We start from the raw sequence: 13834 nt of genomic DNA on the forward strand, positions 1-13834 counted from the left end.
GTCTTGTCCTGTTATAGACTAAATCCTTCTGTCTTTGTGCTCTGTCTGTCTCAGCAGGGCGTATGCAGTGCAACACTAACATCTCCAATCTTGACTTCCCAAAGCAAAGGTAAAACAACGTAATGTATTCTACACCCATATAAAAATAAATCAATCGCAAACATGGAAAGATACATCTCATATATACAATAAACTCCTATATAAAATAGCTTTTATGTACATATAGACAACAGACAACAATACAATAATTGAACTGTACAATGTACACCTGAACAGTTAAGACAGGCGAGAGGTACTGAAGTGTATGGCTTGATTGGGAAAAATTCAAAATATTTACAGACATAAACTTTACATCCTATACATGTTTTCAACTTCCCTGGAATGAAGAGGTCTAGGGAGAGCCCCATGCCTCACTTATGTTTCCATTCCCTTAAGGTAAGACTACCTTTAAAGAATTGGTCCGCAGAGACCATTCAGCCTCATGGTACTTTGCACAGTCACATGCACTCTCAGCTCTCCTTTTGGTGACATATGATAGGAGCTGGAAACATGAGTCCTAGAACCAGTTATGAAGCTGTCAATCACATGGATCCATTAAAAAGGTGGACGACTGACAGACTTTCCACTATTCTTCTTGAAAGGATCAACCAGTTATGGACATCCCCTTCACTTCCACAAAGTTTAGATGCCAATAGACTCCAGTGTGTAACCTCAGACAGCCCTGCTTTGGTGCTGACATTTAGTCCATGGGTCCTTGAGGCATACCCAAGGAACACTTGTTGTCTTCCAAGGCTGGAGGGTCTTGTAGGTAAAGTCATGGACTTTTATCCAACCCTCAAAGGAGTCCTTCAGTAGTGTCCTCATGGAGGTTCAGCACAGGATGGAAACTCCTTCAGCAGTGACCAACTGACCAGTGGTGGGGTCATACGTCCCAGCCAGGTAGTAGAGGTCTGGGGAGGTACTGTTCGGCTTCTGATTGCGAGTCAGACACTCATACTCCTCCCTGCTCACCACCTGACACTTATGAGAGATTGTCTGGACGTCATTCTCATCCTCATGACATGACTGGTACAGGGCATGCTGGATAGGGAAAAGACAGGGTTAGTTGCATCATTATATTTATGAACCAACATAGAAAAAGTAATGTCACATGAGTTCCATATGCTACAAATGACAACCTCCACAAAATTGTGACCTCCATCACAGCTCACCTTGCCATCTCGATGCCTCTTCCCTAGCTTGGTCTCTTCAGGGTGGTAGAACCACTTGACTTTGACCACCATGCTAGAGGTCCAGGATTCCCAGAGGTTCTCAATTCGCCCTATGTATGGGAGGTTAGGGCGTCCAGCTGAGAGGAACACAGCACAATCTCCCACTCTCACTGTGTCTCTGCCTCGCACGATGGCCTTATAGAAAAGCTTCCTCGCCTTGCCCTTTAGACCTCGCCGCTGTGGAAAACCAGACACATTGACCAATCTTCTTTGGTAATGATAATTATTATAATTGCCTCTCTTGACCTCTAGTGTTTTGTATTTTAGAAGTATCCTAAGCTAACTGAACTGATATTATGAAAGAAAAGAAGGACGAATCTTTGCTACATTGATGGTATGCACTGGAAACATGGATAGACTCTTCTCACCTGTGTAGGGTTTCCTGACCACCTCCACATCTGTCGTCCTGCAAGGAATGCAGACATCTTGGGCCTTGGAATAAATGAGGTGTCATCTGGAAGCATCCTAGGTTTCTTGACGAACTCTTTAGATGGTTTAGAGGTGGAGCTGGGGCATTCTTTCCTCTTCAGGGACTTGCTGTTGGAGACCTGGTCAGGGGGCCCTCCTTTGGCATTGGAAAGTGCCACAGCTTTGGCCACAAAGGAGTGCTGGTGCGGCCTTGAAGAAGTAGAAGGTTCGGAGGGCTGCAAGAGCCCCCGGTGGGAGGACAGACAACTCTGAAGCATCAGTGTAGAACTGTCTTCGTCCTCTGAGCTGTAGGAGGAATCATTGTCAGAGGAACACAGACTGGAACTGGAGAGAGACCCTGACGAGGAGGAGCTTGAAGAACCAGAAGATGAGGAGGAGACAGAGAGACGAGACAGGAAGCGGCCCGCCGTCCTTAGTCCTCCTGATGCTGCAGCCAGTGCAGCCCTCCTCCTCTCTTCCTCTTCATCATCCAGATCAGAGTAGGAGCTGTGACACTCTCTGTGGTAGCTGAAGCCCAAGTCGCCATATTCACCCAGACGCAGCGCTTGGGATGGCTTTCTTTGGGGTGTGTTTCCTTTCACGAGAAGTTCTACCCTGGAGGCACCGCCCTTTTTGTTGTCTTTAACCAGCAGGACTGGGTGAGAGTAAGCCTCTGTCCTGGGCATACCACTCACACTGGAAGATCCGCTCCGCAACAGCAGAGCCTTGCTATTCTTTGTTTTGGGGGAGGTCACTCCTTCATGATCTAACTTGACCAGGAACTCTTGACCAGACTTCCTGCCCCTTGGCATAACCAGCTCATCTTGCCTGCGCCTGTGGCCATACAGCCCACTTCTGGGCCCCAGAGATAAACTTGGACTTGGCCTTGTAGACTGAGTACAGAAGGAGGAGTAGCCATTTGCAATGCTGCTGAAGGAGTCAACCTCAAAGGAGCTGCTGCTGAAAAGGCCTTTGGCTGGGGTAGAGGCCAGTGGCTGGGTCTGAGGCAAGGGGAACAGGTCATCCTCATTCCCTCTCAAGGCCTTCCTCGGTGCCCCATTGAGCTGAAAAAGGTTGTCGGACGTCCTCTTCCTGGTGTTGGCCAAGGCAGGCCAACCCAGGAAAGGTGAAGGATTTTTATTGGCATTCTCAGCCTGCTGCTGCTGCTTTTGTTTTTTCCCAGAACCCTTTGGTCTCCCTAGAATGAAGAAAATATATGTTTTAGCAATAGATCGCAAATGATGAAACATGTCTGTGTCTTTGTACATACTCCAACACAATACCTCCACAATAACCTTTGTTATTGTAAAGCTTCTGCCGATCTTTTGCATGGCAGTTGTGTTGGATTGCATAGCTGAGCAACCCCACAGAAATGTATTTTGAATTCGAGTCAAGAACCCATGGTCTTGAAAGAAAACTAAAATGTCAGTGCAGCATTTTGGTTTAAATATTTCAGTGTAAGCGTTATAGCTTAAATGATTTGTTGGAACAAGCAGACAAATATATAATATGTGTGATACCGTTACACGGGACATTTTACTAATATAAAAAATAAAGCTTCTAGGTCATTTAAGGTGAAATTAAGAGTTTCAGGGGTTAATTCTTACCTGGTCTTCTTTTGTGAACAGTTAGAGTTTGGCTGTTGATTATAGTATTGATAGTGTTGAGTCTGTCAGAAGGTCTATCACTGATGGGGGCCTGCTCCAGACTAGAACTTCTCTTTCCTGTTGTACCACCGGGTACCACCAGGGCAGGAGATGACTCCCCACCTGAAGGGCAAGGGGTAGAAGATTATTAGCATTTACTTAGATAATAAACTGCAACATGAAAGGTTAAAATTCCCAGTTAAACAGAGAGGAGACACCCACAGTGAATCTGGTATCCTGGGGGAAGGAGGCGGATGTTTGGGAGAGAAATCTTCCCTCGGTCTCCATCATCAAACTCTACCATCACTCCTCCTTGCTTCCTTTCATCAGATGAACCACCTGCAAGAGACAAAAATTAACTTTGTCAGGTGCGCAGGAAAATGTTATGCTAAAAAGTGATTGTATATACATACAATTAAATACATAGTTGAAGATACAGAGGACACACAAGAAAACAGAGATAGAGAAAGCTGATGTCTCACCTCTGCGAACATAGCCAGGGTATAAGCAGCGTGAGCGTTCGCTCCAGTAAGCACACACTCTGGTTCCTTCACTAAGCATAGTCTCCGACTCTGGACGCATATCCAGGACCTGAAGGCCAGACCAAAACATAATTAAGATTCATTACAGCCTGGACACACACAGACATGCATGCATACACACACTCACTCACACACACACACACACACACACACACACACACACACACACACACACACAGACAAACACATACAAACAGTGTGAGAGCCATGGAGCATTGTGCATGGGCAGCCACTGTGCCACGTTTCCAAGCGGCACTTATCTCATGCCAATGTGCCAGTCAGGGCTGAAAAGAACGGAAGCCATGATGCAGTAAATCCTGACTTGCTGAGTAATACTAAAGAGGGCCTGAATAGAGGGCTTGTGATTGCAGGTTGCCAGATCCTCCCTCCAACAATGCAGGCAGCCCCAGCATCCGCCACTCACTGGGGGCTCTTTCAGGTTGCTTTCATTTACTGTTGCCATGGCGAGGGACCCTTTGACTGATGAGGTGTGGATGTGGGTGTGTGTGTGTGTGTGCATGGGGGAGGGAGAAGGAGCGCGGTGAAAATCGGGCTATTGGTGTCAGAGTCAAATAAATGGCTTTTGGACTAATTTAAAGACAAGAAAGTGGAAGTATTGCATAATGAGAACCAGCTGCTATCTGATGAGTGTTTAGATAAGACTTAAGTTGCCAGAAGTGCTTGGTGTGGAAGTGCTGGGAGAATTTGAAAATGGCACTGTGAGAAGGCTTTGTAGGAAAACTAACATCAGTACGAGTGAGCTGACATGGATGAGGGAAGGAGGAGACAAGTGGACTACTGCATGTGTGAGGGGCAAGATCTTCCACTGCAGAACAACAGGCACCTGATGAACACTGATCTTGTGGACAGTTGAATGCTATGGTTCCTCTTGGCCAATATGAGATATAAGGAGATATAAACAATAATAACATGCAGGACTTCTCTTAGTGTCATTGAGTCTGAGTATTCATCTCAGTTAACTTTGAACACATGTTTCTCTCGAGGTGAAATACCCCCCCCTCACAATATTTACTTAATATTTTATCCTGCTTTAATTGAAAACATTAACGTTATGGCTAGTAATTCCTCATCACTTTAAGTCAAAATGTATGCTTTTATCTTTCTTAACTTATGTATGATCACAAAACCCTTTATTTGAGGTCCCAGCTATGTTATCATGCCGTCAGCTTCTCCTTTCCCCTATTAGAAAGACGGCAAAAGGCATTAATCCAAGGAACAATCCTGCCAGTTAAACTCTGCTCTACTCTTTCAGGGTCGTCATCTCTGGACACTCTATTGTGTGCAAACACAACTTCCTGTGCCCTGTTTGGCAATAGTGAAGACTTATTTCCACAGTTGGAGAAGATGTGGGTATGGCGGCTTTGCTTTAGGTGACCCAGCTGTTATTAGTGCATAGAGACCAGCATCCTCTCAGTAAAAAAAAATGGGACAAAGGTCACCCGCTGCGGTAAACATTAAAACTCCATCCTGGATGTGAAGCACACCAGGAAGCACATCTTACCTAAATGCAAATGAATATGAGCCAAGAATGTGTCTGTGGTTTCTACAATATATAATTATGTCTCATTACATGGATGACTTAGGTAAACTGTATCTTAACATCAAACTGAGGGAGAATTACAAATCCAAACAATCTCTTGGTTTAGGTAAAAATCAAATCTCAACCACCCCAGGTGTGACTGAAAAACTAAAGGCAGGAACAATTGTATTTTGAAATAGATATGTCTTATAATAGCTGGATAGCCCTACGCTTTGACTCACTCTGGGACATCATTAGCTAGTTTCTCTTCATACAACTCTACATGTATCTTTGTAGATCTGAGCCTTCAAACTTTGGCAGCAGTAGGGATGTTAAGTTCACGTCATCTCCCATTTAAACTCCAAAAAGTGAATGGATCCAGGTGTTAGTGGGATTATTGCACCAACACACTAAACTGGGTTTAACGGACTTTCACAGACACTCACACGCATAAACCCAAAGATCCTGCCTCCCATATGTTCATATTGATTTAAGAGGTTAAGATGGACAGTAGAGGGAGGTTGAAAGAGAGAAAGCGAAGGGACTGGCAGAGCTACAGAAAGGCAACAGAGAAATGCAAAGTGGGTGAGAGGGATGTTTAAGAGGAATAGAAGTGTTGAGTGACTCAGACGACCAAGCAAGTGCTGATTTTTCTTGTAACAAGAGTGTTTTGGTGCATCGGGGTGAACTTACGGCTTCCTGTAGCAGTTGCTCCAATGAATAGATTCTTGGGCGGTTTCCTCTTTCACCGTCGATAACAATGCTAAAGCTGGAGAAAAAGCACAGCAGAAAGAGAGAAAAATTAGGCTATTTTCAGATGCTTGTATTATGCTTGCCTGGCTCCCATGTCATATGCTACTCCCACTCTGCTGTTGTTATAGCATCTTTTTGCTGCCTGAGCCAGAGGAGCCGTATTGATACTCAGAGCTAGGTATGGCACGATGTGGGGTTTGACATTTGGATACTGGGGATAACTTCTGCTCCTCTCATGCAAAATCACTCTTTCCGCAAAACCTTGTTTGGATGATTTCTTTTATGATGAGTTGATGACTGGAAGGATGTGTTAGCTTCCAGGATAATTTATTAATTTGATTTCCCACCACTTCTAGCCATGTTTTGCCTTGTCTATATGTGTATTTAAAAACACTGTGACTGATCACTTGAACCACTGCACGTGTGCTTACATGTCTGGGAGCTCCAGAGTGTGGACCCTGGCAGCGTATAGAAGCTCGTCCTCCTTGGAGATCAGCACCTTCAGTCCATCAGTTAAGAGTTCTTTGGTCAGGACACAGTTAGGAGCTGCAAAAGGAAAAAGCAAATATCCCAATGAATATTTCAACATCACTTTTTCTGCTGCTTGAAACACTGTTGCAAGATACCCAGTGTTATCTCTTACCTTCAGGGCTTTTGTTGTTATATGAATGACTGCTGTCCTCCTCTTCTTCCGAGAAGCTGCTGCCATCCATCTGAAAGCCCTCGTCAGCCGCAAAGCTCTCCAGCAGCCGACTCACTGCTCGTCCCTTTGGCTGTAGAAGGGACAGAAACAGAACAGAAGGGACGGGCAGAAGAATAAATGGATGCAGGGACGGATAAAAAAATTAACTTGAAAATAGAAAGTGTGATAGAAGAAAGAAGAAATTGTTTTGCATGCTACTTAAAGTAGCAATTAACAGCAGGGGTCTTCACAGTGCCTGTACCATCTCTTATCAGCCATTCTACTCTTACACTTTTTTACTTGTCACAGCAGAAGGTGTGAGCCACCCCCCCTTCCCACATCTCCTCTCCCATCCTCCCCTAAGATTACTCAGCAGGAGGTTGGGCTATGTGTGATGTGCTGTACTTTTAATAGTCCTACAGTAACAGTCTTCAGGGTGACAAATCTAGGACAGTAAGACATCACCAGAATTGCTAATAGAATATATGAGAGCTGGCATTTTTGTAGAACTGGATTCTGTTTGACGGCTTGCATGTGCCTGGTTTCCCTGAGTGAGTACTGAGTGCTTTTTGAATTGACTGTGACTGGTACCTGTTGGTCCTTGCTTCTTCGTCCCCTGCTGCCCTCCTCACACTGTGAAGACGGCGCCCCAACTGACCAGCAACTTCTCCTCTGTTAGAATTGACATGAGGATGGACAAGATGAGTGTGACATATCTCCTCAACTGTTTAGAGGTACATGCAGAGCGCCTATGTGTGGCTGCTGTTATGCATGCTATGGGAGGCTGTGATGGCCCAATGCCACTTTTGAAATGTACAATGAGATAGAGCCTTTAGACTATATCGTTCATTTTGCTATTGATTGATTTCCTTATCCTAGAAAATGTAAGCAATGTGTTCAGCTTTTGTACTTCAGTATCTCAAAATGTCTATAACAATACTCTCTGCTAACCTTATTGATTGCTCCTCTCAACATGGTGCTCTTGCGGGTCGCCCTCTTTAGCCTCTCACTGGTGGTCGGGAAGGTGGCCAGTCCCATGCTCCTCCGGTAGCGGTTGCCTCTGGTCCCGAGGCTTCCCCACCGAGGCTCCTTAGACCTGGGCACACATGGCCTTCTAACCCCTTCAGGCCGGTGATCGTCATGGTGGTTTTTCACTGCAGTGGCCAGGCCCAGCCTACAGGGGGGCTTCTTCCTTACTTTGACTTCCCCTTCTGCTCCAGACAGACTCTGGGAGCCTGTGCAGTTCAATTAGAGAAACAGATTTAGAGCAAGCTAACAAGCCAGGATGAGAAACACAAAACAGATGCTTCCCATGAAGATGGGGGCAGCTTTGTTGACTTATGAATCAGTTTCAAAGGACAGTCTTACCATAAAGCTCCTGTCTCTGTTTTTTGTTCCTCGCTTTCTGATTGGCCTCCAGTTTTACAACAGATGAGGGACTCGGACCTGTCACGGAAGAGCTAAAAGTGATGTCTCTGTGGGGTTGGGCTCTGTAGTCTTGACCTTCATCGGTATCATAACTGCCTTCCTCTTCTTCATCTTCTAATGGAGAAAGCAAACAATACAGCATGCTAGTATTGGGAAGGTTTTATGAACTTGTGGATTATCAAATCCATGTTTTAAAGTCATCACCAACCAGTGAAGTTATTTAACTTACACCCCATCATTTCACAGGCACTTCATTAGCATTTAAGTAAATCGTTTGACTGTTCATAGAAATTATGTATGAAGTGCTTTGCCTCGTGGTATTTCCTGGTGTGAACCCACATGCAGCAGAGCTAGTGTGCAAGGGAGTGTAGGAGTGAATTTGTGTGTGTGTTTGTCACTGCACTTTCTCAAGCAGCTCTTTGACCCAGTCTGCCAGTCTCCAGGGCTGTCAAAGCCTCTCACAGGCAAGTGTCCACAGCTGTGGCTGCACATCTAGCCCAGACCAGCCAACAAGGCCGATCACTGAGGTGTCAAATGTCCACGCACACCCCATCCATTACAAGACATTCATCAACACCTATTTACTCAACTCTGATTACTTCCAAACTGATTTACAAATGAACAAAAGGCACACTGGACTTAAAGTAGCATAGCACGTCTTAAGAGGATACCTGATTGAATGTGTTAGTGATAGTCTGGTCAGACATAGATACTGTTAGTGGTTGTTTCTTTATTTATTTCTTGAAACTGGTCAAATGTGCTTAATTTACTGCAGCCCTTTGTTTTGTTCATGTAGTCTTGGAGTCTTTTCATCAACCAAAAACACCCTTAACACGTGGCTGTTCCATCATACAGATAGACCAATTAGAAGCCCCCAGTTCACCTCACTTGTCCGTCTTTATGGGAATAAAGGAGAGAACCCAGAAGTCAACAGCAGGAAAACATGCAAACTTCAAACAGAAAGGGTTTCAGCACCCATCACTATACATGTCTCATAACCAGCTCTCAGTAAACACTGCCTCACCTTGATCAGAGGAGTCACTCTCTGCAGGGGAGCTCTCTCCCTCCTCCATTGCCCCCTGTCTCTGGCCACGGAGAACCCTCACTCTGGGCTGGCTCAGACGGGAGGAACCCTGCGACAGGGTGGTGGATCCCTTTTTACGTCCACGGCGCACCAGTCCAGCCCAGCTGTCTTGGGGGCCACTGTCCACACTGGCTGCTGAGAACGTTTGCAAAACCACAGTTCAAATTTGGGTGAAGAATTGTTGGATTCAACGGTGTGAAACTGACAACACAACACTGTACTTATTAAAACAAAACAGCAGGAGAATCAATCAATACTGTGATTTCCAGAATCTACCTGTGTCACTTTGTCCCCCAGACTCTCGCCTGGACTCAGCTTTGCTTGTGCCCTGGCTTCTGTGTCTATGCTTGGGGTTGGAGTTGCAGGGCGAAGCCTCCTTGTCCCTGGAGCCCATTCCTGAGAGATTCTTTTTAACCTGGGCCTTCTGTTTGAGCTGAGTCACATCACCGGCCAGCTTAGAGCTGAGCATGCTGTGAAGACTGCTTTTTCTGCAGCCCTGTGCTTTTATCTGCTGCAACAGAGAGATGAGAGAGTGAGTGAGAGCCAGTTACACTCCCGGTCACAGCAGCCGTGAAAGCATCAGAACGTCAGAGAAAGAGGGCTCTCGTTTGCTCACACACAGAGAAGAAAAAGGCGTAGTAGAAGCCCCAATGAAAAAGATATTAATATGTAGAGCCGAGGATTTGACTCCTGAGGGTAGCACCTAATTAGAAATAGTGTGCAACAAAGGAATATTTCAAACACAAAGAAACAAAGATAGCCTCTTTCATTTCTAGTTGCACAGAGGACAAAAGGGAGGAGGACAAGGGGACCCTGACCTGTGTGCTGCTGAGTCGCTCAAAGCCTCGACTGGACAGCCTCTTCTTCCTTCTCTGGCTGTCTCCGCCCCCTCCTAGGTCCTCAGGCGACAGGGCAAGCCCCGCCCCCATCGACCTGCCAGTCAAAACAAGGGAGAGGCATTCATTAGAGGAGAATGGCGGTGGTTTAAAGAAAAAGAGGGGGTAGGACATCACAGGGGAAAACAGAGTTGAGTCACCTCTCTGTGGGATCTAATAACTCCTTTCTCTGTCTGATGAACAGAATGACAAAAAAGGACATGGAGAGCCCAGTGTCTGAACCACACACTAGAAAAATTGGGATCTAACAAGGAACCTGGGATTATTTGAGGGCAGTGTGGCATAAGAAGCCTTCACGCTTTATCTGTGCCTGTGTCTTTGCAGCCTGTGAAGCACCGCATAGCTTTGAAAGATAGAGTAAATGGTTGGAAGGCATTGCATTTGTATGCAGCTCTATTGTTCTCAGCGAATATCATAGCTCTCCAGTTGCATTTTCATATCACTGTGGCACACCATTTCCCCTACGCTGAGCAGCATCACAGGCCAACTACTCCAAATGCCCTTGAATTTCCCTCTGGAAGCCTGCCCATAGACCACACCGACATGAGCCAGGCCATGCTCAAACAAAAGATTAACTTCCCCTCTCCTCGTGCGCACACAGCCTAGGAAATCAGTCACATTTACAGAGTAAGCAGGCTTTAAATGTGAAGTAGATAAATAAAGTACATTCAACATTTCATGTTAGTTCTTTGTTTGTTCTACAGGAACTACACATTGTTTGGAATCAAATGTGTGTGTGCTTCACTGTTTATGTGTAGTCAGCATAGGAACACAGCACGTGAACACCTCGACTGTGTGTAAAACTCATAATCAGAGTGCGTCTGAAACATGAAACGTGAAAAGAATGAAGGCGACTGTCGGGCAGTGGGACTGTCTGCCCACTGACTGACAGGGGAGTGACAGAGGTGGCAGTGAAGTGTGAGTTGTCCCTCTGAGGCAGATCCCGCCACGGCTTGCCTTCCGCTGCTGACAAACACAATATGACAGAGTCCCTCCCCTCTGTGGGGGGCTGGTGGGGCTGAGCGTACAGTGACTAATTAAACAGAATTGATTAGCAGGGTTTGCTGGCGAGCAGTAGTTCTCTCCAGCCCCCCTCCCAATCAAAGCAGCACCACAAAGGACCCCAGTGCTCTACCCACAGGAATAACGGAGGCACGCACAAAAACAAACAATGCCTGCATAAATGCTCGTAAGCGCCCAGCTGCATCCATACCTAATTACACAGATGCATAGAATGCACAGACAGGGAGGCTTGAATTTATCATTCGCTCAAACACTCCCTGCGGCTCAAGCAAAAAAAGGTAAGGAAGGAGATACTAAAAGGCTGGGCTGTTACCCACTGACCTCCATCACAGCACCCAAGCGTCTGTATCTTGCCATGGCATGAGTGGCAGGTGCAGTACATGCTTTTAGATAACCCTGCCATGTAACGCAACATGGGGCTAATCAGTCCCGAGTCTGCCTGTTCCTTGTTCAGAAGTGTCATGTCATTCTCTGCTGCATTGTACACACACATCTGCAGGAACAGAAGGGTACACCCTGGCTGCCTTGAAGGAAATTATACCTGAGGTGTGGCTCAAATTTGAACACAACAGAGAGACGGACTGCAGTTTACTGTACTGTGGCCTGCAGAACACCCCACCGCCCCGATGTCGGCCCCCACCTTCCCTCCACTGCACTTTGCTGCAGGGCTCTGACCGTTACCCTTTCATTTGGGTGTCATTGTCACCCAGAATCAGCGTCCCCACTCCGATCAGTACTGGCCTGGCGAGGGGGCAGGAGTACACGGGTGGAAGGAGAGTGGAGGTGACATCGCGGAGGGGCAGCTGGGAGCACTGTGGACCACTGCCCAGAGACCACAGTGAGAAAAGACGGGAGAAGAGAAGATGGAGAGAGAACACTGCCAGATGACATTTAGTGCTCTAAGCCTTACCAAACCCTGATGACAAGGCTAATTGAAGCCAGACAGCAAACCTTTATCCCCACGACCCTTTTGGTTGTCAGTTCCTCCACCACCACCAAACAGCAATGATACCCCTGTTTTGACAAAAGCTGACGCTTGCACTTTTTAAAATGTCATCAACACATTTTGAGATGAAGTTAGGGTCCTTGTTTCTTGAATATCCTCCAATGTCTTTATCTCCGTCTCCCTCTTTATTTTTATTCTGCTCACTGTATTCCTCATTCCACATTGTATGAGAGCTCTAAATGTCAGCTTGTCTCTGAGTGCCTGGACTGTCTGACCATCGTGTTATCCTTTGGACCCCTGGTGACCCCATGGGGCTGTAATGGCAGCGGTGTGTCACATTCCTGCTGCTGGGACAGATTACAGGAGAATTCACAGTACTCTAATTACATCCTCTGCCTGTCATCCCCCCCTCAGCCAGCTCCCCCCGTACCCAGCCCATCTAAGCTCAACATGCACTACAGTAATGCCACTGGAGTTTAAGATTAGCTAGGTTGAAGCCTAATGAGACCTGTGAGCGGTTTTCTCTTCATGTGTTGTACATTTATTAAGCAAACATAAATATTCTGTACTAGCAGACATACACACAACTGACACTGATTATGCGGTTATACAATTAAAGCCAGTGTTGATTAGATTAGAAAGGGTTCAAGTGGACTTCCTTGAATGGTTCAGCTGTGTTCCTGTTTATGCCAGTGAGAGGCAGTCCCTGTATGCCAGTGATATGGAGGGGCTTATCAGGCAAGATTGGACTATAGCCAGCCAGCAGAGGTGGGCTGAGTGATACTCACTTGACTTTTCTATGGCCCTCAGATGAGGACACTGGACCTGTGGTGAGGGTGGGTTTCCGCTTCCTTGGCCGCCCCGGTCCTCGTCGTGCTGGGCTGCGAGGTGTTTCCTCCTTCCTGCTTGCACACGCAGATGTAAACACACAAGCAGACAATCAGAGAGGAACTCTGAGATACTACAGAGATCTAAAACTCAAAACGTTATAGTAGCAAAGAATATGAAAACAAGACGCAGATGTGTTAAAGGTGTTATTACTTTTGAAATCTCTGACTGCAAAGTGTGGAGATGAGCTTAAGGGGAAGGAGGATAAGGTCATACTCACTGATGATCGTGCTTCCTCTGAAGTTTGGCCAGCTCCTTTTGTTTCTCTTTGTAGCGACGCTGTAGCTCAGCCAACTTCACACGCATTGCAAGCTCAGGACCGTCCATTGTTTCCATGGTACCTTTGGCCGGGCACACCTAAGGCACGTATCATTGGTGGTTATTTTTAACATTGAAAACAACACATTCTTCACTAGGTTATCTATTCATTTATATAAGTGAAAGACTTAGGATCTTTGGGTTTTGAGGCATTAACACAGGCACATCATAGTTGCAGTCTTACTGGTTCATTGCGAGGTGTCCAGCTGCATTTCCTACGTAAATTGAGGATCCTGCGGGCTGGGAAGTGTCGCCCTGAACCCGTACTGCTGCTTTCCTGGGAGCCCATCTCCAGTGCACGGGCTGTGGCCAGGGTAGCAAGACTCTGGAGGTCAAACATCAGCAACTCCTCTTCTGTTACAAAACAAAGGAAAAGGAAAAGGGAGTTTGTGCATTTGAACGTTACATG

The 13834-nt window shown here is 46.2% G+C and overlaps 1 protein-coding gene across 1 annotated transcript in view; it reads right to left on the minus strand.

Moving 5' to 3' along the window:
- Positions 1–870: 870 nt before the first annotated feature.
- The window catches only part of LOC139300322 (BAH and coiled-coil domain-containing protein 1), a 56723-nt gene continuing 43759 nt past the window's right edge, over positions 871–13834 (minus strand). Inside the window, exons 11-28 of the mRNA XM_070923369.1 lie at positions 13610–13779; positions 13328–13464; positions 13008–13121; positions 10173–10287; positions 9631–9865; positions 9295–9489; positions 8211–8384; positions 7794–8077; positions 7434–7514; positions 6804–6933; positions 6592–6706; positions 6101–6176; positions 3808–3916; positions 3548–3664; positions 3287–3448; positions 1640–2877; positions 1212–1448; positions 871–1080 (exon numbers count right to left, since the gene is read on the minus strand). Coding sequence (XP_070779470.1) covers positions 871–1080; positions 1212–1448; positions 1640–2877; positions 3287–3448; positions 3548–3664; positions 3808–3916; positions 6101–6176; positions 6592–6706; positions 6804–6933; positions 7434–7514; positions 7794–8077; positions 8211–8384; positions 9295–9489; positions 9631–9865; positions 10173–10287; positions 13008–13121; positions 13328–13464; positions 13610–13779 — 3899 coding nt within the window. The remainder of the gene's footprint in view (positions 1081–1211; positions 1449–1639; positions 2878–3286; positions 3449–3547; positions 3665–3807; positions 3917–6100; positions 6177–6591; positions 6707–6803; positions 6934–7433; positions 7515–7793; positions 8078–8210; positions 8385–9294; positions 9490–9630; positions 9866–10172; positions 10288–13007; positions 13122–13327; positions 13465–13609; positions 13780–13834) is intronic.

This window comes from Enoplosus armatus, chromosome 17 (assembly GCF_043641665.1).
Source record: "Enoplosus armatus isolate fEnoArm2 chromosome 17, fEnoArm2.hap1, whole genome shotgun sequence".
Classification (NCBI taxonomy): Eukaryota; Metazoa; Chordata; class Actinopteri; order Centrarchiformes; family Enoplosidae; genus Enoplosus; species Enoplosus armatus.